Genomic DNA, 26,404 nt, shown 5'->3' on the forward strand with positions numbered 1-26,404 from the left:
GAGAAGCTTTTACAGGGCGAAAGACACAGTCAATAAGACAAAAACACAGCCAACAGAATGGGAAAAGATCTTCACCAACCCCACATCTGACAGAGGATTGATCTCCACAGTATATAAAGAACTCAAGAAACTAGACATCAAAATACTAAACAATCCAATTAAAAAATAGGCTAAAGAGCGAAACAGAGAATTCTCAAAACAGGAATCACAAATAGCTGAAAGACATTTAAAGAAATGCTCAACATCCTTAATCATCAGAGAAATGCAAATCAAAATGACTCTGAGATACCACCTTACACCTGTCAGAATGTCTAAGATCAAAAGCACTAATGACAGTCTATGTCGGAGAGGATGTGGAGCAAAGGGAACACTCCTCCACTGTTGGTGGGAATGTAAGCTTGTATAACCACTGTGGAAATCAGTATGGTGGTTTCTCAGAAAATTAGGAATCGAACTACCTCAAGAACCAGCCATACCACTCTTGGGCATATACCCAAGGAATGCTGATTCATACCATAAAGATACATGCTCAACTATGTTCATAGCAGCACTATTCATAATAGCCAGAACCTGGAAACAACCTAGATGCTTGTCAACTGAAGAATGGATGAAGAAAATGTGGTACATATACACAATAGAGTACTACACAGCAGAGGAAAAACAATGAAAGCATGAAATTTGCAGGCAAATGGATGGAACTAGAAAAAAATCATCCTGAGTGAGGTAACCCAGACTCAGAAAGACAAACGTGGTATGTACTCACTCATAAGTGGATTCTAGATATAAAATAAAGCTCAATCAGACTACAACCCACAGAACCATGGAGGCTATATATATATATAGCATGGAGGTCCCTAGGATCACTGTGGCTTATAATAAATTTCGGTTTTACTCAATTACTGAGCAAGCCTCAATGAAACATCTCACTATTAAGATAAGAATACATACTGTATCAAGCTGATAATAGAAAAATAAATAAATTAATTTTAAACAATAAAAAAATAAATAAAAGTAAAAGAAAATTTTGAAATATTAAACAAACAAACATTTTACTAAAGTAAAAAAAGGGAGAACTAGGGACTCATCATTCTATTCTTTCCCTTGTTTTATATATTTTAAATTTTTTATCGGTGGATTCTGCTGGAGTTTATTGGTGGATTCTGCTGGAATATCCGATGCAGATAAGCACTGGAGGGCTCCTGATGCAAATCACCCTCTGGATCGATGGAAGGATCTTTCTACTAGCATGTGGAGGAGACCCGATCTAGTTTTGGTGTGGCCCCGGGGTTCTGTTTATGTCTTTCCTCAGGACAATGAGGTTCCTCTTTGGATTCCTGAACACTGAATGCGCCCTGTGGCTGCTGCTGAAGCCCAACATGACAGAGACCTAATGGGTCTTCATGAAAAAATCTACCCTTCTGATGCCAATGGAGATTGACAGCCCAATATCGCCAGCTTTGGCAAGTGTTAATGTAAGCCTAGGAACTGTAGCCATGAGATTGGATTCTCCAGAAGAGCTGCCAGCTAAAGTCGTGCTGGGATCAAGAAAAATGGGCTTTGGCGGTTCGTGTTACTGGAGTTGTATCCACGCCAGTGGATGTCCACACACTCCAGAAGAGAATTTGACATTGCTGCTGCCACTGTTGCTATTATAGCAATGGCGGCCACCGCTGCTACTGTGTCTGGGATTACCATTTCATAATTGCTTACTACAGCTAGCACAGTGGAGACCTTGGCAACAAAAGTAGCTACCACAGTTAGTTAATCTTCCATTCTATTGGGCATGATAAATTTAATTCAGTAGTTATATACATCTCGATTGGCTTTGAAAATTATAAGTTTATAAACTCAAGTTTCAGTTGCTTTTGGGATACTATCTTACAAGGACTCCAACGTACAGTATGGCTCATTAAGGAAGGGAATGGTTCAGTTGCCTTTAGCCTACTGGCTATGGGTGAGATAGGAGCTCTGTTGGTCTTTTCTGTGTTGAACACACAGATTTCAAGCCCAGTGCCACTTTGAGATCTTTGGCAGCAGTTAACTCTGCAGCTCACACACGATTGAGCCTGTATGATAATGAGTATTCAGAGACGGGTAACGCCTGGGGGGCACTCACCAACCTAAGACAGAGCACCTGTGGGGCCTGAGCAGGCGTCTCCATGACGGGTAAGGTGACCTCTGATGTCCCACGCAACCCAAGTCAGAAGCTCATTATTTAATAAAAAGGGGACCTGTAAGTCTCTCGACCCCGTTTTGGGTAACTGTTGCCTTGCTTGCGGATCTTGACCTTGATATCCTCCCTATGCTAATTCCCTGCCAGGTTCCACCCTCCTGAATGCTTAAGGGAAGTTTCTTGTCTGTGTATCCTGAATAATGGGCATTAACAGCTTGGATTCAAGATTGTAAAACATCAGTATCGAACTTCTGCCCTCCGGGGTTCTCCCATTGTGCTATAAGCCTGTATTTAAGACCTCCTCCCTTCTTCAATAAATGACATTTGGCATTTAAATATATATATATATATATATATATATATATATATATATATATTTGAATGAATACTGCTAATGTAATCTATGAATACCACAAATGTGATTAATATCATGAGTGTAATTAATGAATATCATGAGTGTAATTTAAAAAAAAGTTTGCATGCAGATAAAGCATAAATAAATCTTTAAAAAAAAGAAAAGAAAAGAAATTGATTAAATCTTGGCTGAATCTTTGATATTGCAGGACATAGACAATTTTCAATGTTTTTCAGAGTGGATCCATATTTTAATTTTACAATAGCCAATGCTGAGATTACTGCTTTGCATAAATATGTGACATGAAAAATGGCAGAAGCGTCTTTAGAGCCATCTCAGAAATGGTTAGAAATTTTGTCCTAATCTCAAGTGAAAAGCCTTTAAACAATTTTTAAAATGAAAGTCAAGTCAGCAACTTGAACAGCAATTTTTAAATTTACGTTTAAACTAATTTTAAAATTAAATATCCTAGCCAGGCGGTGACGACACACACCTTTAATCTCAGCATTTGGGAGACAGAGGCAGACAGATTTCTGAGTTTGAAGCCAGACTGGTCTACAAATCGATTTGAGGACAGCCAGGGCTGTTACACAGAGAAACTCTGTCTCAGAAAACCAAACCAAACCAAACTGCTGTTTCTAGGGGGTGGAGAGATGGCTCGGTGGTTAAGGGTGCTTGCTGTGCCGTCATGGGTTCAAATGTATGTAGTTCCTGCTCCAAATGCTCTGACACCCTCCCCTGGCCTCTTCTTACGCACAGACTCGTGCACACTTGCACACAGACACACATAAATATGTGGTGCTTTCAAGATGTCTCAGTGAGTAAAAGCTGGACAACCTGAATTTTTTAAAAATAAATAAACATTTTATTTTCTATTTCCTCCATTTCGTTTCACTGAAACCTTCCATTCATTGTCAGAGAAAATGAGCCCTAACACACTGAGTTTTAATGACATTAAGGTATATTTCAAGCGTGTTTCTGAAAACCAAATGAGACAGGTACATTGAGTCAACTGGGCTGCTCTGGGATCCAACCCACTCACCTCCTGTAACAACAACGAAGGTAACAATTACCAGTTAGAAAGTTCAGACTTTAAGCCAGTCTTGGGCTGAGGTGACTTTCTTTGTCAACTCTGCCCCACTGATCTGGGGAGTGGAACATCCAGTTGCAGATTAGAGCAGAGAACATGGAAGCTGTGACCGGCGGTGGTGGTGCACGCCTGTAATCCCAGAACTCAAGAGGCAGAGACAGGTGGATCTCTGTGAGTTCGAGACCAGCCTGGTCTACAGAGCTAGTCCAGGACAGGCACCAAAACTGCACAGAGAAACCCTGTGTCAAAAAAACAAAACAAAACAAGAACATGGCAGCTGCACCTGCTGTAGCGAAGAGGTCAACCTGAATTTGATCCCTGGAACTCATGTACATTTGTTACATTTCTGATGTGATAAAAAATACTATGATCAGGAGGGTTGGCTGGGGAGATGGCTTAGTGGTTAAGAGCACTTGTTGCTTCTGTAAAGGACTGGGGCTTGTTTCCCAGCACCCACACAATGACTCACAACTGTTAACTCCAGTCTCAGAAGATCTGACACCCTCTTCTGACCTCTTTGGGCACCAGCCATGTATGTGGTGCACAGGCATACATGCAGACAAAACACTCAGACAGACATAAATAAATAAATCTAAAAAAAAAGTTAAAAAAACAACAACAAAAACCCACTTTGATCAAAAGCAGCTCGTGGAAGGGTTTGTTTTGTTTACAGTTCCACAGGGGGACTCCATAATGACAAGGAAGTCATAGGAACAGGAAGCTGGCCAGTTTTCTCCAGCACAGGCAGCAGAATTAGAAGTGGGGTGAAGCGTACATATGAACACCTGATTTTTGACAAAGAAGCCAAAACTGTACAATGGAAAAAAGAAAGCATCTTCAACAAATGGTGCTGGCACAATTGGATGTCAATATGTAAAAGATTACAAATAGATCCATATCTGTCACCATGCACAAAACTCAAGTCCAAGTGGATCAAAGACCTCAACATAAATCCAGTTACACTAAACTTAATAGAAGAGAAAGTAGAAAGTACTCTTGAACACATTGGCACAGGAGATCACTTCCTAAATATAACACCAGCAGCACAGACACTGAGAGCAACAATTAATAAATGGGACCTCTTGAAACTGAGAAGCTTTTGTAGGGCAAAAGACACGGTCAATAAGACAAAAAGACAGCCAACAGAATGGGAAAAGAGCTTCACCAACCCCCACATCTGACAGAGGACTCATCTTCAAAGTATATAAAGAACTCAAGAAACTAGACATCAAAATACTAAACAATCCAATTAAAAAATAGGCTAAAGAGCTAAACAGAGAATTCTCAAAACAGGAATCACAAATGGCTGAAAGACATTTAAAGAAATGCTCAACATCCTTAATCATCAGAGAAATGCAAATCAAAATGACTCTGAGATACCACCTTACACCTGTCAGAATGTCTAAGATCAAAAGCACTAATAACAGTCAATGTTGGAGAGGGTGTGGAGCAAAGGGAACACTCCTCCACTGTTGGTGGGAATGCAAACTTGTACAGCCACTTTGGAAATCAATATGGTGGTTTCTCAGAAAATTAGGAATCGAACTACCTCAAGACCCAGCCATACCACTCTTGGGCATATACCCAAGGAATACTCAATCATACCACAAAGATACATGCTCAAGTATGTTCATAGCAGCACTATTTGTAATAGCCAGAACCTGGAAACAACCTAAATGCCTGTCAACTGAAGAATGGTTTAAGAAAATGTGGTACATATACACAATGGAGTACTACTCAGCAGAGAAAAACAATGAAAGCATGAAATTTGCAGGCAAATGGATGGAACTAGAAAATATCATCCTGAGTGAGGTAAGCCAAACCCAGAAGGACAAACATGGTATGTACTCACTCATAAGTGGATTCTAGATATAAAGCAAAGAACAATCAGACTGCAACCCACAGAACCAGGGAGGCTATATAGCGGGGGGGACCCTAGGATGACTGTGGCTTATAATAAGTTTTGGTTTTACTGGGCAAGCCTCAATGAAACATTTAACTATCACTATTAGGACAAGAATTTATACTGTATCAAGCTGATAATAGAGAAATAATAAATAAATAAATATGAAAAGAAAAAAAAAGAAGTGGGCTGAGGTTATAAACTTTCCAAGCCACCTCCCACCCCCCAACACACACACTAAGCTCTGCCTAACATATTCTAGAAGGTCCTAAAACCTTCCCAAACAGCTGCCAACTAGGGACCTAGTGTTTGAACTTCATTCTTCTATATCCAAGCTCCAGACCTGGTGAATTGCTTAGTGTTTCCCAACACCACACCCCTTATCATGGAAGGGAAGCTTAACACAGCCCAAAAAGCTGACTGTTAAGTGTGTTGGCTAGTTTTATGTCAACTTAGCACAAGGTAAGGTCATCCGGGGAGAAGAAATCTTAAGAGAATACCTCTACTGGGTTGGCAAGCCTGTAGGGCATTTTCTTAATTGACGATTGATGTGGGCGGGCTGAGCCAATTGTGGGCACTGCCACCCCTGGGCAGGTAGTCCTGGGGTGTGGAAGAAAACAAGTTGAGCGAACCAGGAGGAGCAAGCCGGTAAGCAGATTCCTTCATGGCCTCTGCATCCGTTCCTGCCTCAAGTTCCTGCCCTGACTTCCCTCAGGGATGGAGTGTGACCTGAGATGTAAGCCAAAATAAACCCTTTCCTCCCCAAGTGGATTTGGGTCTTGGTTGAAGCAGTAGAAGCCTGAACTGAGACAGCCTTCACATACAGGACATTCTGAACCGTGTACCCAGAGAATCCAGTCACTTGGTTGATGAGAAGGACTTCTCTTTCCAAACCTGCTCATCCCCTGTAGTGGAAGGGGTCTGACCACTCCACCCTCAAAGCACCCTGCCTGTGGTTACCTCTAAGTTGATAGAGGGTTTCACACATGTATATTTTCTCTTTTCCAGCTCTGTTAATGACCAGCATATGTAAAAGAAGCAGGAAAATAGGGGAGAGTAATTTGATGATCCTTGGGAGGGAGGAAGAAGAACTCTTAGCAAACATTAAAAAGCAACATAGAGGTCAAAATGGAGGGAGCAGAATTTAAAACTTTGTACTTAGTGTGGAGTCCCAAAGAAACCCAAGACAGGTCTCACTTGGTACCTGTGGCCCCTCCCAGCACTACTCACCCTGCCCCCCACCCTAAAGCTCTCCAGGCCAGGTGCTGGGCTTCCCTTCCTGTCCCCCAGCTTCTCAATCCTATATAAACCTGCCATTTTGCCCATGCACTCTCTTGGTCCTTGGCTCCTCTCTTGGGCTGTTGCCCCCGCCCTCCCTATCCATGGCCTGGTTCAGTCTGGACTCTTTCAGATGCCTCTGGCTGAACTCTCCTTATATCTACAATAAAGTCCTTTTCCTCCACCACACGTTTAAAGCACACTCCTTTAGCTTTTTTTTTTTTTTCCTGGAGCTGAGGACCGAACCCAGGGCCTTGTGCTTGCTAAGCAAGCGCTCTACCACTGTGCTAAATCCCCAACCCCAGGCACATACCTTTAATCCCATCACTTGGGAGTTCAAGGCCAGCCTGATCTACAAACAGGACAGCCAGGACAACACAGGAACTCTGTCTCAAAAAACACCCCCCTACCTAAAACGAAACAAACAAACAAAAAAACCTGGGGGAGATTATCAAGACCACTGGGTGGGTAAAGGTGCCTGTTGACAGGCCTCATCTGGAACCCACAAGGTGGAAAGCAGCGAGGGACTCCCAAAGGTTATCCTCTGGCCTCACTCATGTGATACATTCATGCCTGCACACAATAAATAGATACTTTTTTTTTTTTAAGACAGGGTCTGTCTGTGTAGTCCTGGCTGTCCTGGAATTAGCTCTGTAGGCCAGGCTGGTCTGTAACTCTGAGATTCTATTGCCTCTGCCTCCTGAATGCCAGGAATAAAGGCATGCATCACCACAGGCCAGCATACAAAATTTTTAAGACGATCTCTTCAGGAGCAGTCTTGGAGTAATCCAGGATGGCTACTCTGAACTTTGTTGATGAGGATAATGAAGAACCAGGTAGCCATCTAAGTTTTGGCATCTAAGGATGGGTTGAAGCTGGGGTCTGGTGTTATCACTCTTACTCATTAACCCCATAAACCAATTTTTGAGAATCTAGAGACATATGACAGCCTGTGCTCAGGCTGGTTGCTTTGGTTGCTTCAAGGACACTAGACCAAAACAAAAATCTTCAACCACCCTGGGCATATTGCCGTGTCCCAAGCAGTATATTATTAACTCTTAATGTCAGAGTGCCCAGGAAAAGTCCTCAGGCTAAAGCTGCTGCAGTTATTATTCAAATTCTGCCATAATATAATCAATGTTCACATTTATATCTTTATAGAATTTGTCTATATGTCTAATCCTGGCATTCTGTTGTTCCTTGGTCATATGACAATATAGTGGCTCTACATGAGCTAACTTCTAAGAGAGGTCTTGACACCTCATACTTTTATCATCTTTCCACTCCATACTTTGCTCGTCAATATGTCTCTATGTAGGGCAGAGTTGGATGCCACGTAATTGTCTGAGTGTACAGTGGGAAGAGGCTTGTAATCTGAACTGTGGCCAGCTCCTCTAGCCCACCGGATCTTGTTGACCTTTTTGAATTTACTTTGTTTTGAATATCTTGTTCCAGTGTAAGTATAGGGACAAATGTTTCAAGAATGTCTCATAGCCTCATGAAGAGACCTCTGGCTTCTTTATGTGTCACAACCTCCAAGGTATAAGGAAGACCTTCAAGTAGATAAGGATATCTCCCTCAAAGTGGGGGAGGGGCGATAGTATGATCAGGACTTTCCTGGGGAAGCTTAGAAGCAGCATTCCTGGGAAAAGGCATAAATGATTTATAAGGAATTTCCCATCAATCCAATACCCCCAAATTGTACAAATATTACCCAGAGTATGTAGCAGGTGGAGATGAAAACCAACGGTGGCATGGCAGCCATCGTCTGGCTCAGCTTTGCTGGATCTTTGTCAAGCAGCTGTCCTGGCTTTATGACTTCTGCCATTCCATTGAGATACGGCTGTGCCAACATCCATCTGTAATTCCAGTTCCAGGAGATTCAATTCCCTCTTCTAGTCTTGGAGGGCACCAGGCATGAATATGGTGTGCAGACACACACGCAGGCAAAGCACTAAAAATAAATCTAAAAGTAAAAACAAAACAAAACAAAACAAAACAAAAAAACACATTCTGGAAGTTTTATACCTAATAGTCACAAAGATATCAGCTCAGTTACAAAGGTCAGGAGTAATTAGTAGATATTATAGCTTTTTTTTTTTTTTTTGAGACAGTGTCTTACTACATAGCTTGACTGACATTGAACTCACAGACATCCACTGGCCTCGCCCTCCAGGGTACTGGGATTAAAGGCATGCAACACCACGCCTAATGTAAATGACTTCTTGAGGGTAAAATAATTCAAGGTAACTTTGGCTCTCCACCTGCCGCAGATTACGTCTCCAAAACAAGGAAGTTCAAAGGGAACAGCAGAACCTGCAGTGCAGACATGGCTTCTTCAGAGCCTGCGCTCACACTATGAGTGACCTGGGTTCTGTGTGACCACGCTGCTTTGACTCAGTTTTCACTAAGAGGTGGTGACTGGTGACGTAATGTGCTGAGCCACTCCACAATGCTCTTCAGCCTCTTCCTTTCTCTGTCCCAGGATCATAGGATGAGGACATCTAAACAACTTTAAAAAAGATAAATGGAGTCAGGAGAAAGAGAAAGGGGGCACAGGCTGAGGGGCTGGTTGTTTGTTTTGGCTGGAAAGAACTTGAAATGAGTTGGAAGAATAGGACAGAGATGGAAGGGGCCTGATCATGAAGGGGGTTGGTACTGAACTGGGGAAATTTGGATTCCTTAGCTAAGGTGAGTTCATGATGGTGTGTTTGCTTGCTTTTACATTTTTACATTAGAGGATTGAAAATGTGTGGTGTAGACAGGGCTGGAGAGATGGCTCAGCAGTTAAGAACATTTGCTGCTTTTGCAGAGGACCCGAGTTCAATTCCCAGAACCCACAGTGAGCAGCTCACACTGCCTATAGCTGCAGCTCCGTGGGATCTGAGGCCTCTGGCCTTCACGGGCAGCTGCACTCAGATGCACAGTCCCCCTCCCAAAATATACACACATGTAATAATAGACCTTGTAGAACAAAATAGAACCAAATAATAGACCTTAAACAATGAAATGATGTGGGTGTGCTAGGTGGAGTTAAAGGAACATGACAGCAAACAGGACAAGTGTGACAGGACTGGAGGAGAGTCTGGTGTGGTTGCCACTATTCTGGAGTAGAAGGACCCATTCACTGTAAGGTGCTGTACTGGCATCTGTGAACAGGATGAATGTAGTCACGTGTTCAAGTTAGTCATACAGTTACTAGGAGTATATTAGAGACAGGATATCTGTTTCCTAATAGAAGAACTCACTTTACATTCTTTTATGTTTGAGAAAGAGTGGCATGGAGCTCATGGTAATCCTCCTGCCTCAGGTATTTAAATGCTGGGATTACAGGTGTGAGTCACCATGCTAGCCCTATTTTTCTTTTCTTTTTTCTTTTCTTTTCTTTTCTTTCTTTCTTTTTCTTTCTCTTTTTTTTTTTTTTTTTTTTTTTTTTTTTGGTTTTTCGAGACAGGGTTTCTCTGTGTAGCTTTGTGCCTTTTCCTGGAACTCACTTGATAGCCCAGGCTGGTCTCGAACTCACAGAGATCCGCCTGGCTCTGCCTCCCGAGTGCTGGGATTAAAGGCGTGCGCCACCACCGCCCGGCTCTCTTTCTTTTTTTAGGCAGGCTATCATGTTGCCCAGGCTGGCCTTAAACTCACTACATACTCTGAGAATGATCTTGAATTTCTGGTGCCCCTGCCTCCACCTACGTTCTGGGATTGCAGGCTTGAACCACCAGCTACACTGTGCTCTTATGTGGTGTTAGGGAACAAGGATAAAACTGAGGGCTTTGTGCAAGCTAGGTAAGCATGCCTTGAGCTCCATCCCCATCCCCCTCTTTGCATTCATAATAGGAGACTGTTTCAGGGATTGCAAACAGAAGTGCCTTAGGTCCCTGAATTAATGAAGGGCCAGGGAAATCCACAGGGTGTGGAGATAGGGGTGGGAATGGAAATTGAGTGTGTGACACACAAAAGCCTTCAAATCTGAATAATAATTAGTGGTGATGATCACGTTTTGTTTGGATTTTTTTTTTTAATTGTTTGTTTGGGAAATTGAACCCAAGGTCTTGTGTATACTGAGTGTCAACCCTTGGGAAGGATTTTGGCCTAGAGGACATTCTTTTTTTAAAAAGCTGTTTGGCAAGTGCTCAGTTTAGGTAGGGAAGAGAGTCAAAACTCAGCTATACTTGTATGAACTAAATGTAACCTGTTCAGGACAGGGTTTCTCTGTGTAGTTTTGGTGCCTGTCCTGGATCTCACTCTGTAGACCAGGCTGGCCTTTAATTCACAGAGATCTGCATGCCTCTGCCTCCTGAGTGCTGGGATGAAGGACATGTACCACCAGTCCCACTTAAGGTAAACTTTTACTATCACAAAACAATGAAACCCATTGACTGTATACCTGTTTTTTAACTTTATTTTATTGTGTGCACTTTTGTGTGTGTGTGTGTGTGTGTGTGTGTGTGTGTGTGTGTGTAGGAGGGAGTATTGGGCAGTTTACATGTGGAAGTCAGAGGACAACTTGTAGGAGTTAGGTTTTTCTACATCCACTATGTGGGTTCCAGAGATTGAACCCAGGTCACCAGGCTCAGCAGTAGGTACCTTTACCCATGAACCATCTTGTCAACAGGCATTAAAAAAAATGATAATACAAAACAATAGGGTGGAGGGTTTTTTGTTTTGTTTTTGTTTGTTTGTTTGTTTGTTTGTTTTGAGACAGGATTTCTCTGTGCAGCTCTGGCTGTCCTGGAACAGGCTGGCCTTGAACTCAGAGAACTGCCTGCCTCTGCCTCCCTAGTGCTGGGATTATAAATCTGGCTGAGTTTTAAAAAAAATTGCAAAACAATGGAGAAAATGAATTTAAAAGATCTAAAAAGTGGCCGGACGGTGATGGTACATGCTTTTAATCCCAGTACTTGGGAGGCAGAGGCAGGCGGATCTCTATGAGTTGGAGCCTAGTCTACAGAGTTCCAGGACAGCTAGGACTGTCTCCAAAAAAAAAAAAAAAAAGTTCTGAGTGTGGGTTCTCAGAGATGAGCTTGTGCTGCACAGTGCTGTGCTGCGTTGTGGGGCTGAACACAGGCAGTGAGGTATTTTTCAAAAGGTTGAAGAACTCGGGGAATGCCCACAAAAGCCAAAGCCCGAGAGAGTCGGGGAGGAGAAGGGAATGGAGAGGGATGGAGACATTGGCCACCATAGTTGATAACTTGGGAAGTTTAAAAAAGGGTTGAGCAATTTGGAGCAGATTCCTCGCTCTCTGCCAGCGATGTCTAAATAACGGGGTGAGAGAGAGGAGGGGCAGACTGAAACTGAAGAAGTGATAAGAAACGAGGCACAGAGGGTTTCTGCTCATGGTGTTTCTTGGCAGCAGCTCAAGGAGGAGGGACAAGGCAGGTCACCACGAAGTGGAGAGTCAAGATACTGAGAAGAAACAACAGCAAACAACAACAGACCTGGCTGGAACCGTGAATTTTGGGGAAGAAAACAAACACCGTGTTTTATTTTTGGAGGAACAATTCAGCAAATAAAATCCTCGCTAGCCAGGCATGGCACAGGCCTTTAATCCCAGTGCTTGGGAGGCAGAGGCAGGTGGAACTCTATGAGCTTGAGGCCAGCCTGCTTACATAGAGAGTTCCAGGACAGCCAGGGATACACAGTGAGACCTGTCTTAAAAAAAAAAAAAAAAAATGTTGTAGGACCACATTATTTCATACACTCACCAAGCAGACCCTAAGACCTGGGGCTGGGACTCGATGTCTCGGGCTTGCTTGCTGCAAGGTTTGGAGGTTTGAACCATGCATAATGCATATACTTTCCAGCTCAAAAGAAAAAGATAAAGAAAGGCTAGCCACTTGTGTTGTTTTCTACCTTTACTACGAATTCGTGTGTTTTGGTTGGTTGGGGTGGGAACACGCTTTGGATAGAGTGGAGAGTTCATCGTTGTGGCCTGCATGGGCACAGTAACCAAGTATACGGAAGCTGGAGTTGGGGGGGGAGGGAACCTAGATCAAGCCATCTCTTTTTCTTTATAATTTAATCCAGTCTGGCCCCCAACTCTTCTAGTAGCTCAGGAGGACCTCGAGTCCACCTGCTCCTCCTTCCTGAGTGCTGGGATTGCCAGCGTGTGGCGCCACACTCACTTTGTGTTGGTGCTGGGGCTTTGGCACGTTAGGTGGGCGCTCTATCCGCTGAGCCATTTCCCCACTCCCTCTCCGCTTTTACATTTAACTGTTTCTTTCTTGCCGTCTAGTTACCCTTGTGGGTTTCTGCATCTTGTATCGGCATCATCACCCTCCTCCGCTTTAGTTGCGGTTCGTCGGTAGCTGCCTGAGCCTCACGGTCCCTTTCTCTGCTTCCTCTTTTTCCCTTCCCTCATTTTCCGCATTGACTGCCTGCCGGCTGGGATCTCTCTCTCATTTTGTTTTTGACACAGGGTTTCTCTGTGTAGTCCTGGCTGTCCTGGATCTCGCTCTGTAGACCAGGCTGGCTTAAACTCACAGAGATCCACCTGCCTCTGCCTCCCTAGAGCTGAGATTAAAGGCATGCGCTACCAGGCCTGGCTTGGGACTTTTCTCCTATCTCTGCCTCCACTCCTGTAAGCTTTTGGGGGGAATCTAGGGGATTGGTGGTGTGTCCGGGGCCTCCTCTGACACGGTGGGGCATGCCAGAGCGTTAAAAGATAGTGTTTGCGGAGACTGGACGCAAAGCTTTGAGAGTCCAGAGCTGTGCTCACACAGGAGGAGGCTGCAGCAACCTGGGAACAGGCGGAGACAGCTTTTCCGAGAAGCTTCTTGTTGCTTTGTTCTGCTTTCTCAGAGCATCACCAGCATCACCCCATCCCCATCGAACCCAGGGAACATGCTGCTGCCCCAGAGGAATCCAAAGCAGGCAGCATAGGATCACTACAGCCATAGCTCATGAGCCCGGCTGCCCAGGACTTCATCATACGTCCATCGGCATGTTCCTTGAACCTCTGCTTCATCATGCCTACGGAACACGATCTGTCCTGGTATCAAGCCAGAAACTGAGCTCCGAATTGCCCCGGCTCCTTCTCTGTGATTCCTGCCGTTAACTTGCTCAGTTTAAAACATTATTTCCAATAGGCCATGGTAGCGCACATCTTTAATTCCCGAGGTCCGGACGCAGAGGCAGGCGTATCTCTGTGAGTTCGAGCCTCAGCTTCCTGAGTAACTTGGGAGTATAGGTTCGTCTTCCCCAAGCCTGGTTAGACTTTAGGATTAAGATGGGAGCTGTCAGCAGGAGCATCAGGGGTTTAAGGTCATCATCTTCAGCTACACAGACAGTTGAGGCTATAAGAGCTCCTCAAAAACCAAACAGAGTAAGTTAGCCAAACAATTTAATGCTTATAGAACACACAAGTCTTATAATGTCCTTTTTAGTGTCACTGTGGGCACTCTATTGCCTATATTCTCAGTATCCCTCAATTTATTAATATTAATTTACTAATCAATTAAGTAATTAAGCCACTTATTGAATGTTGTAGACACTCTGTGACCTAGCCAGATTTCTGTCCTCACACAGCAGACCCCTGTGCAGTCAGTGGGATGTAGCAAGCATGAGGTTCCAGGTCCTCAGCTGACTCTGTGGCATAGGCACTCTGCCCCCACTGCCTTCCAGTCTAGGTGGGGATAAAACCATGCCAACATTATAAAGATAACACAGCGATTAAATAGGAAGATTCCTTCCAGTCTGCCAGTCTTCCTTTTGTTTTTGTTTTTTTTGTTTTGTTTTGTTTTTTTTCGAGACAGGGTTTCTCTGTGTAGCTTTGTGCCTTTCCTGGAACTCACTTGGTAGCCCAGGCTGGCCTCAAACTCAGTCTTCCTTTAATGAACACAAGGCGCATCTGCGTTTAAGGAACTCAAGGTGCAAGGTGTATTTGAAAGACAGATTTGTTTTGTTTTGTCAGTAGGCGTGGCTAAGGTGGTCCCAGGTGGAGAATAGGGCTGGGTCAAGGGTGGAGCCTTGTTTGGCCTGAAGATTGGTTGGGCTTTGTAGGGTGTTTCTGGGGGAGGGGGCAGCCTCTGCTTCTTATATAATTAGCAACAACCAGGAAAAGGCATTTCTTTCTTCTGAAGCACTCGAGGTCTTGGACTGGAGGTTTCCCAAATGACTTCCAAAGGTAAGTTCCTTGACTAGGCACCAAAGTCTGGCTTTTGTAGCTGCCTATTTATCTGATGCTCTACCCAGGGATGTCTAACCTTTTTAATATTTTTTAAAGATTTATTTATTTATTATGTATACAGAAGAGCGTGCCAGATCTCATTACCATGTGGGTGCTGGGAATTGAACTCAGGACCTCTGGAAGAGCAGTCAGTGCTCTTAACCTCTGAGCCATCTCTCCAGCCCCCCCCCCCCCCCCCCGTTTTTAATACTTTGATGTATTCATCTACAGATGTGTTGGGCTGCATTCATCCCGGCACACATTCTGTCTACAAGTTGGGCATGGCTGCATCTGAGTTTTGGTTGGTCTGTTTGTAGGGATATGAACTATTTCTCTCTCTCTCTCTCTCTCTCTTTCTATCTCTTAAAAGTGGGCTTTTAGCCGGGCGGTGGTGGCACAGGCCTTTAATCCCAGCACTTGGGAGGCAGAAACAGGCGGATCTCTGTGAGTTCGAGGCCAGCCAGGGCTACAGAGTGAGTTCCAGGAAAGGCACAAAGCTACACAGAGAAACTCTGTCTCAAAAAACCTAAAAAAAAAAAAAAAAAAAAAAAAAAAAATTTGGGTTTGTAGGATGGGGACAGCTCTGTAAACAATGTAACTGCTCCTGGCTGCCGAATAGTGAAATGATTGGTGGTGGGAATTTCCGCAGAGACTCAAGTGGCTACAAATAAACGTGTGGTTACACTAGAGGGGGTTTCTCCTGTGTTAGAAGTCAATATGAATTTATTTGCAGGTAAAATGATATTGTGTTTGGGATTCCATTTGCAGTGGTGGGTAGGTGTAAGAGTAGAGATAAGAAGGATGTGTGGGTGAGTGAATGGTACCAGCCAAGTAACACTCCACATTAGTCAATGGTTGTGACGAGCAAGGCCTCCTGTTCTGACTCAAGAGGTAGGGTCTTTGGGCTCTTTTACTATTCCTTCTGATTTATTTTGGGGAGGGGGTAGGTGTTGAGACAGGTCTCTCTCCATAGTCCCATGTCAGTCCTGGAACTTATTATGTAGACCAGGCTGATCTCATAAAGAACTGCCTACTTGGATTAAAGGCAAATGCCACCATACCCCCGCCTTCTTTTTTTTTTTTTTCCCCAGAGCTGAGGACCGAACCCAGGGCCTTGTGCTTGCTAGGCAAGTGCTCTACCACTGAGCTAAATCCCCAACCCCCCAGCCTTCTTCTTGCTTAAAAAAAAAAAAAGCGAATGAGGTGGGGCTGAGAGGAGTACCTGGTGGCACAGAGCCTTCCTGTCTTGCTAACATCAGCTTTTATTTATTTATTTATTTATTTTTTCAAGACAGGGTTTCTCTGTGTAGCTTTATGCCTTTCCTGGAACTCACTTGGTAGCCCAGGCTGGCCTCAAACTCACAGAGATCTGCCTGTCTCTGCAGTGCATGATCTTTTTGATGTGTTCTTGGATTTGGTTTGCAAGTATTTTATTGAGTATTTTTGCATTTATGGGGGAAACTGGTCTATAATTCTGTGTTGAAATTTCTCTTTATGTGGTTTGGGCATCATAGTAACTGTGGCCTCATAAAATGAATGAGGTATGTGTTTTCTGTTTCTATTTTGTGGAATAATTTGAGGAGTATTGGTGATAGGAAGTAACTTCTTCTTCTTCTTCTTCTTCTTCTTCTTCTTCTTCTTCTTCTTCTTCTTCTTCTTCTTCTTCTTCTTCTTCTTCTTCTTCTTCTTGAGACAGTTTTCTCTGAGAAGCACTGGCTGTCTTGGAACTCACTTTGCAGACCAAGTTGACCTTGAACTCGAAGATCCATCTGCCTCTGCCTCTCCAGTGCTGAGGTTAAATGCGTGAGCCACTACCACCCAGTGGTAGTAGCCATTCTTAAGTGGTGTGTGTGGGAGCTCGGTTTTTAGGTTCCTCCTGGCTTTACCCAGCAGGTCTGTATAGAGAGGATGATTGGACCACGGGTCTGAGTGCAGGTGTCTAAGATGGTCTGCACTTGGCTGTGCTGGGTTGTGGGGAGGTCTTTTGCTCCACCCCTGGTGTTTCTATAAATACCTTAGGGCAGAGACAGGGCCTGTTGGAATAGGTTCCAGGCCCTCTCAAGGTTATTGTTTCTTTTCTTTTCTTTCTTTCTTTTCTCTTTCTTTCTTTCTTTCTTTCTTTCTTTCTTTCTTTCTTTCTTTCTTTCTTTTTAAAGTTTTTCAAGACAGGGTTTCTCTGTGTAGCTTCGTGCCTTTCCTAGAACTCATTCTGTAGACCAGGCTGGCCTCGAACTCACAAAGATCCACCTGCCTCTGCCTCCCAGTGCTGGGATTAAAGGCGTGAAACACCACCGCCCAGCCTATTGTTTGTTTTTTATCTGTTTATCTCCACAATCTAAATCCTTCTATCTAATATTTCCTGCTGCTCGCACTAAAAAAAACTCTGGGGAACTGTGGGGTTGGTGGGTAAACGCCCCGCAGGTGTGAGACAGTATTTCTACAGATTTGATTTTGGTTTCCTTAATAACTAGAGGTTTTCAGTGCGTGTTTAGTGGTCATGTGTTGTCTGTAGAGAAATATTTATCGGAGTCTTTTGCCCACTTGAAAGTTAGGTTGAGTGTGTGTGCCCTGTTTTGCTGCTTTGTCGTTCTTTAAAGAGTCTATTAGCCCCTCACTAACGGTTTTCAAGTGTATCTGCCCATTCTGTAGGCTGCATTTCAAGCTGTTCACTGTGTTCTCCAATGCTCAATTCTTAGTTTTGTTTTTTTAAATATTTATTTATTATGCATACAGTGTCCTGCCTGCATTCCTGCAGGCCAGCAGAGGGCACCAGATCTCATTACAGATGGTTGTGAGCCACCATGTGGTTGCTGGGAATTGAACCCAGGACCTCTGAAAGAACAGCCAGTGCTCTTAACCTCTGAGCCATCTCTCCAGCCCCCAATTCTTAGTTTTGATGTACTCTTTTTTTAAAAAATTACATTTTGTGTGTGTGTGTGTGTGTGTGTGTGTGTGTGTGTGTGTTTATGGGCTCACTCCAGCCACACCGTGAGAATGGAGGTCAGAGGACAACTTTTAGGAACCAGTTCTCTCTATGTGCCCTGGGGATTGAACTCAGATTGTCAGGCTTGGTAGCAGGTGACCCACCAAACCATTTTGCCAGCTCGTTTATATTTATTTATTTATTTATTTGATACAGGGTTTCTCTGTATAGCCTTAGCTGTGTAGACCGTGGTGGTCTTGAATTCAGAGATTCATCTCCCCTTGCCTTCCAAATGCTGGGTTTAAAGGCCTGCACCATCATACCTGACCCTCAAATATTCCTTTCTTCTTCAAGATTTATTTGTATGTGTTTGAGTGTCTTCGTACTTGTGTGCAAGTGTGTGAGTCAGTGCATGTGCAGAACCCGAAGAAGGCATCTGATCCCTTGGAGCTGGACTCAGCAGGTGTTTGTCTGATTGGGTTTTTAGTGTAGACTGTGTCAAAGCTGGTGACCACTTTGAGTCGTATAGATTTTCACCCCCTCTCACAGCTCAGTCTGGGGACAGGCACTTCTGATCCTGTCTTCCCACAGTGTTGGGATACCAGGCCTATGCCATCATGCTTCTTCACACAGTGGCCTAGGGGTTGACCTAACCCCAGCTCTGTAAATGCTAGGCAGGTCCTCTGCAAACTGAGTTCCAGCCCTCCTGCATTCTTTACTTTATCATTGAATGTGTCTTTAGAGCTAAAGTGAGTCTCTTGTAGACGGAATCTATTTAAATCTTGTTCTGGTTTTTAAAATCAGTCAATCTTTATATTTGTGCTGGGAAGGTCAACTCATTTTTGTCTTTAATAATTGCCTGTGGGGAGGTGCTTGATATTGGCATTTAGTTGTTCTGTGTCTTCTACTTTTTTTTTTTTTTTGCTGCTTTGATTTGAGTTGATTTTGGGGGGGGGCAGGGGGTGGGTGGTGGTTTGAGACAGGATTTCTCTGTGTAAGAGCTCTGACTGTCCTGGACCTAACTCCTTTATAGACCAGGCTGGCCTTGAACTAACAGAGATCTGCCTGCCTCTGCCTCCTGAGTGCTGGGCTTAAAAGTGTGTACCATTACTGCCCAGCTTAATATTCTTTTTTTTGTTTAAAGATTTATTTTTATTAGTTGTGTGTGTGTGTATGTGTGTGTGTGTGTGTGCGCGCGCGCGCGCGTGTGCCTGTGTGTGTGTTTTGTGCATGAGTGCAGATGCCCAAGGGGTCCAGAGGCATCAAATCCCCTTAAAGCTGGAATTGCATGCTAGTGTGAGCTGGTGCATCCTCAATTACTAATGAAAGTGAGTGTCGTTAGAATCTTCCTTTGTAATGTATACAATTTTGTTAGACAAAAGAAACCCTTTCCTAACTTAGTGACCATAAATAAATTAAATTATCCTCATCAATTTAAAGATGGACCTTTGGGGCTGGAGAGATGGCTCAGCAGTTAAGAGCACTGACAGTTCTTCCAAAGGTCCTAAGTTCAATTCCCAGCACCCACATGGTGGCTCACAAACATCTGTCATGAGATCTGGTGCCCTCTTCTGGCCTGCAGAGACACATGCAGGCAGAACACTGTATGCATAATAAAGTAAATATTTAAAAAAAGATGGACCTTTAACCTTTCATTATGGATAGAAATGAAGCAGAGCTCTATTTTAAGAAAAAATATTGAGCTGGGCGTGGTGACACATGCCTTCTATCCCAGGATCTCTGAATTCTAGGCCAGCCTGGTCTACAGAGAGTTCCAGGACAGCCAGGGCTGTTACACAAAGAAATCTTGTCTCAAAAAAACCAAGAAGAGAAAAAGAAAAAAAAGAAAAAAATCTTTATGACTAGTCAACAAAGGAGCCTTTCTGGGGGTGCTACTGATGTTCAATGCGTTTCTGTTTCCACATTTCTGGTTCTCCAGGCACAGAGGACAATGGCGGCAAAACGAGGGCAGGGCACGGAAGAAGAAGGTTAAAACCGCGACATAAGTTTACCGAAGTTCAGCTGAAGATACTCAGAAAAGTGTTTGAAAATAGAAATTATCCACATGTCGAAACCAAGGATAAGCTGGCACAGTGTTTCAGGTGCCAAGTGTACGTGATTGAAGTAAGTCAGATCTCTGAAGTTTTTTGTGAGGATGCCCTTTTGTGGGCCATTTGGAAAATGCAGCGAAGAATCACAAGAAAGCTGACGTGTCAACATGTCACCTTTCTTCTTTCAGTTTGACACAGCTTATATGGAAAATAACCTATTTTGAGGGGAATTTGGAAGCAGGGACAAGTTTAAGGACTTAAGCCCCTCCAGGGCTGGAGAGATGGGTTAAGAGCATGGGCTGCTCTTCCAGAGGAGCTGGGTTTGATGCCCAGCATCCACATGGCAGCTCATGCCTCTGTTACTCCAGTTCTAGGTGATTTGACGCCCTCTTCTGACCTTCACAAGCCCTTCACATGCATGGTACGCAGATACACACGTAGGTGAAATACCATACAACACATGCTTAAAAAAACTAGGCCATGAATGGTGTTTCATGCCTTTAATCCCCACACTGACATGGGTGCTGTGAGAGGCAGGTGGATTTCTGAGTTGAGGCCAGCTTGGTCTACAAAGCAAGTTCCAGGACAGCCAGGGCTATAAAGAAACCCTGTCTCCAAAAAAACAACAACAAATGATAAAGTTATTGCCATTACCCAGGACAGGGACTGTGATGGTTTCACATCACATACAGATGTTTGCTGTGACAAGGACAAAGTAGGAAGACTTCTGGGTACTTTTGTTATTGAAAATGTTGACCTTTTTTAAAAAAAATTTATTTTTTTTTATGTAAACAGTGTTCTGCCTATATGTATGCCTGTATACCATAAGAGGGCACCAAATCTCATCAAAGATGGTTGTGAGCCACCATGTGGTTGCTGGGAATTGAAGTCAGGACCTCTGGAAGAACAGCCAGTGTCTTAACCTCTGAGCCATCTCTCCAGCCCGAAAATGTTGACTATTTTAAAGGTGGAGCAGTGTTGGCTGTTTTTTACTCTTTGGGCTCTTTGTTCTTTGGGGGGCCCACCACCTAGCTCCCAAATAAATCACATGGAGGCTTATTCTTTTTATGAATGCCCGGCCTTAACTTGGCTTGTTGCTAGCCAGCTTTTCTTAACTTAAATTATCACGTCTGTCTTTTGCCTCTGGACTTTTTCCTTTTCTTACCTCTGTATAGTTTACTTCCACTCTTACTCTGTGGCTGGCTGGGTGGCTGAGTGGCTGGCCCCTGGTGTCCTCCTCTCCTTGTTCTCTTGCTCCTTCTTTTTCCCAGATTTCTCCTTCTATATATTCTCTTGCCCTGCCAGCCCTGCCTATCCTTTCTCCTGCCTTGCTATTGGCCATTCAGCTCTTTATTAGATCAATCAGGTGTTTTAGACAGGCACAGTAACACAGGTCCACAGAGTTAAACAAATGCAACATAAAAGAATACAACACATCTTTGCACCATTAAAGCAAATGTTCCATAGCCTAAACAAGTGTAACGCATCTTAAAATAATAATTCTATATACAACAGAGCAGGGGAGAAAGGATTGCCCTGAAAAGTGAAATAAATGGATGATTGGAGTTGTCTTCATACAGAGGCCCCCCCATGCTGGACAGCTGGCTTGATCTTATGCAGGTCTACTGTGTGGTTGTTTTAGTTAATCAAATTTCCTTTAAGTGTGAGTGAGCTCCTGAGTACAACAGCTGGAAGACTGCACTCACAGCACACTTCCCCGGGCTTTTACATTCTTCCACCTCTTCCTCCGTGATGTCCCTGATCCTTGGAGTGGTTTGTTGATGTAGATGTCCCTTGGAGGATTGGGCACTCACAAGCACTTAGTACCTTGACTGATTAGAAGTCTCTGCATTAACTACTGTCCACTGCAAAAAGCAGTATCTTTGACCAAGGTTGAAAGCAACACAAATATTTAGAAGGCAGCTTGACAACTTGATCATTTAGCAAAATAAGTAGTTTCCCCACTAGTGGATTTAAACTCTGAATCTTCCTGCCTCAGCTTTCCAAGTGCTAGGATTACCAGTGTATACCATCAAGTGAATTCCAGGATAACCAGAGGTACATAATAGAGACCCTGTCTCCAAACAAACAAATGGAAAACAAAACAAAACAAAACAAAACAAAAAACAGAAAAAGGAAAAAGAAAATGCACTGTGGGATACTGCTGCAAAGCAGGCTTAATTGACAATTTCCTTTTTTCTCTTTAGAACTGGTTTCAGAATAAAAGATCCAGGCTACGACCAAAATTGAAAGGCAAAAATTTTGCCGCCAAGAGAACGCACAAGAGCCAAGACTACATGCTTACAGGCCACCAGGACACCCAGGCGCAAGCTGCCAATCACACCACTGAGCGAGTCTCTTCTGTGCAGCTGGCTCCATGGAGTCTTGCTGCCTATTCTGTAGAGACCCAGGAAGCTTCTGGCTCACGTGACTCCGCGATCCAAAGCATCGGAATGAGATCAAGTGGCGCTGCGTGTCATCAAGGCGCCAGTGGAAGTGGATCTCCTCTCAACTTCACACCGACAAACTTTGCTCTTCCCTCTATGTGTGGGCAGTATCCTATGGGTGACTGGCCTAAGACATGGAGAAGCCAGTGTTCTACGTCCTCTGTCTTTGGATGTGTTCCTAGTGTGCAAGGGCAGTGGTGGATGGATAGTAACTATGCCTTGCTGTTTCCAGAACAGCAGCAGAATAGTTGGGGAGATCAGCCACGACTGCCTCAGAGCGGGGATTTGGGGCATCAGGACCAGTTCGATCCAAGTAATGGAGACGTAGCAGGCTCTCAGATGCAGCCTGCACCTCTACAAGAGGCAGTCAGGGCATCAATGCCTTTTTGGCTAGATGGGCAGCAAGGTGCTGCCCACAGCTGTGTATACTGCCCAGTAGGAGACTGGTCCCATCAAAACAGACCCGTAGGCTCCCCAGGGCTGCCCTGGGACCAGCAGGAATTTAAGGAGCAGCATTGGGTGGGGCTAAGGTGGAGTTCAGGAATCTTACAACCTTCTGTGAAACCGTTAACACATAACAAAGATCCAGGATTCCCACGTGTAGATGAATTTCTAAATAAACAAAACATCACCAACACCTGGGGTTAGGGATTTAGCTCAGTGGTAGAGTGCTTGCCTAGCAAGCGCAAGGGTGGAACTCCACCCTTTACTTGATTTTTAAGTATGCCCTGACTGTTATGATAGGACATAGTAATAGTGGTGGTCTATATGTAGTTTTTTTCTTTAGGCAAATAAAGATTCAACTTCTTGAGTGGGTGTTGTTGCCTGGCTTTACAGCATCTTCAGACAGTTTCTATGGGTATTTCCCAAGGATTTCTGTCAACTCACAAGTGCCCAATCTGGATTTCAGATTTTCTTTCCTTTCACTCACTTAACAGAAGTGGGAGCTGTTGATTTCCTATGTGGTAGAAGTTAACCAAATTTCTGAAGCTCATCCACAGCAAAGCAGCTTGTAGGGGAAGTCTGCTCATTTGCACCCCTATTACGTCCTCCCCCCACCCCCAACAGGGTTTCTCTGTGTAGCCCTGGCTGTCCCGGAACTCACTGTAGACCAGGCTGGCCTCGAACTCACAGAGATCTGCCTGGCTCTGCCTTCCGAGTGCTGGGATTAATAAACAGGTTAGAAGTATTTTTACATCTATTTATCACGAGGGGGCAGGCAGGGCGGTGTGTGTGCATTCACGGAGGTCCAAGGTTGTGGGAGCACATTCTTGCACCGTGTGGGTTTTGAAGATCACACCTTGGCTCTTTAGTGCCAGCGGCTGTCCCAGCCAAGCCACCTTTATGGCCCTGCTGAGGCTGCTTTTCTTCCTGGAATTGCAAGCCTGCACCACTCCATCTGACGGCTGTGGTGCTCGGATGTGAGCCCAGGCCCTGTGCACACACTGACAAATATTTTTTTCTCACTAAAAAGGTTTAGCAAGAGGCTTGGAGAGATGGCTCAGCAGTTAAAAGCACTTGTCGCTCTTTCAGGGGACCAAGATTCAGTTCCCGGCACCCTCATGGTGGCTCACAACTTTCTGTAATGCCTTGTGACTTTGGAGGGTATCATGCACACATGTGGTGCACATCTATACTTGCAGGCAAAACACTCCTATACATAAAATTTTAATTAAGAAATTGTTAGCCAGTAAGCAAAGCAGGCACTCAGAACGGCATCCATATTAATGCACCTGCAAATATGACTGACTTTTATTTTCAGGAAAAGCTAGAGATCCAGCTGAGCTAGGCCAGAGGCATTCCTGCCCCATTACTGTAATCTTTTACACATGTGCTCCATGACCTGAAGCTAAACATGCCCAAATATGTCTGTTCTGGGTTGTTCTTAAATTGTGACGTTAAACTGAGCATGCTCAGGAATGCACCAACCCCTGTGAGCATGTGTAGGCTCCCTGGATAAAACCTTTGTTCCAGGAGGGCATTGCTTTGGAAATAACTCGTGTGCTGTCTCTGCCTGTTGCAGGTAATATGTCTTCCCCCACTCTTTTAAATCTTGGCTATCTATCATTGTTTTGTCTTTGCACCCACAAAGATGTGAACTCATTGTATCCAGTTAAAGAATTTCATGAAATTTCAAATACAGGAGCGTATATTATGAGCTCTCATCTTTATATCGCACTTTGGCCAGTTAGAATAATGTCCTCCAAGTTCCTCCATGTTTTGAACAACAGGGTTTCTTTGTTAGAACCAGGAGTATTTGGGACAGGAGTCTTGCCATGTTGCCTAGGATGGTCTCAGATTCTTGCAGTACTATTGAGCTAGGTTGGTCCGAGACATTCCCTACATCCCTGTTGTACGGGGAAGGAATGTAGTTCCTTGTCTGAAAGCAGAATTATGTTTGGCAAGGCCAGTCATGGCCTGGGGCCAGGGTCCTGGGGGAGCTGCTACTTCATCCTGAGAATTCAGCTCCTCCCACATAGAGTGCTATGGTTATCAGTCCCACAGCTGAGTGTCCTCTGAATGCAGTTGAGATAGCTTGTGTCCCTTTGTGCGACATTGCTTGATTAGCTTCCTGCTGGCTTTGTCCCATCTTCCCCCCTGAAAGCCATATAGAAGAAGTTGTACTTCTTTTTTGTTTTGTTTTGTTTTTGGAGCCAGGGTTTCTCTGTGTATCTTTGGCTGTCTTGGAACTTACTCTGTAGACCAGGCTGGCCTTGAACTCACAGAGATCCTCCTGCCTCTGCCTCCCGGGTACTGGGATTAAAGGTGTGCGCCACCACGCCCGGCCTAGAAGTTGTACTTCTTTTTTTTTTTTTAAGATTTATTTATTATGTATACAGTGTTTTTTTTTTAAGATTTTTTTTTAAGATTTATTTATTATGTATACAGTGTTCTGTCTGCACATATCCCTGCTGGCCAGAAGAGGGCGCCAGATCTCATTACAGATGGTTGTGGGCCACCATGTGGTTGCTGGGAATTGAACTCAGGACCTTTGGAAGAACAAACAGTGCTCTTAACCTCTGAGCCATCTCTCCAGCCCGAAGTTGTACTTCTTAACAAGATTGAAGATTTCCTGACTCCAGCTTTGCTGTCTTCTCCCATCCTCTCACACCTTGGTTCACTCTCTCTCTCAGGAACCTGACACTGAAGAACTACCTGCTGCACTAGGTCAGACTACAGTGATCCTCCTGTGTCAACCTGCAGTAGCTGGGACTACAGGTGTGTGCCATGATCCCTTGCTAATTTCCTTAACTGAAAAGCTGAATAGTATCATTCACTTTTATCCACTCACCCGCCGATGATTGCTTAACAGTGGGTGCCGTACAATGATGTTCTTGGGAGACATATGTTGGTAGAAAATGAACTAAGCTGGATAAGGCTTCATCTGCTTTTGAGCTAACTTAACTAAGAGTTATGCGGAGGATGCATCGGCAGGTAAGGTGTAAAAAACCACAATGGCCTGTCATGTCACAGGGAACCTCCATGATTGCTGTTGAGCACCATGGCATTGCTGTCCCCAGCATTTCCTGAGATGGTTTGTATGATCTTTCCTTAGAGCTTTGTTGAACAGCAATGGCTTGGTGTCAAGAGCTGGGTTCAGTGAGGCCCCAAATGCTTGCTATACAGAAGCACCAAACGCAAGCTAATGATTCCGTTGTAAACAACTTGGAGCAGCCGGGCGGTGGTGGCGCACGCCTTTAATCGCAGCACTCCAGAGGCAGAGGCAGGCAGATCTTTGTGAGTTTGAGGCCAGCCTGGTCTACAGAGTGAGTTCCAAGTTCTCAAAATTGCCTTCCTTCTATTCCTCACTAAGAAAAACACAGCAGTGATCTTGTATACAACAGACAGTCTCTCACTCCAAATGAGATATCCAAACAAGTTGGGAACCATTTTTCTTTAATATGGGCTATTATTGTCTTTCTTTGGTGATTAGCTGAAGTTTAAGTTCTGTTGAGAGGAAAAACAAGTTTAAATTATATGAGTGAGTTTAAAGAACAAAGCAATGAGAATGATTCG

At 44.1% G+C, this 26,404-nt stretch overlaps 1 protein-coding gene across 1 annotated transcript; it reads left to right on the forward strand.

Moving 5' to 3' along the window:
* The first annotated feature begins 2,159 nt into the window (after window positions 1-2,159).
* Window positions 2,160-25,555, forward strand: LOC131919065 (cytoplasmic polyadenylated homeobox-like protein). Its single transcript, XM_059273124.1, has 5 exons — window positions 2,160-2,166; window positions 19,829-20,013; window positions 22,148-22,264; window positions 22,346-22,485; window positions 25,522-25,555. The coding sequence occupies exons 1-5, from the start codon at window positions 2,160-2,162 to the stop codon at window positions 25,553-25,555; spliced, it is 483 nt and encodes a 160-aa protein (XP_059129107.1).
* Window positions 25,556-26,404: the final 849 nt, after the last annotated feature.

This window comes from Peromyscus eremicus, chromosome 9 (genome assembly GCF_949786415.1).
Source record: "Peromyscus eremicus chromosome 9, PerEre_H2_v1, whole genome shotgun sequence".
In the NCBI taxonomy this organism is placed as follows: Eukaryota; Metazoa; Chordata; class Mammalia; order Rodentia; family Cricetidae; genus Peromyscus; species Peromyscus eremicus.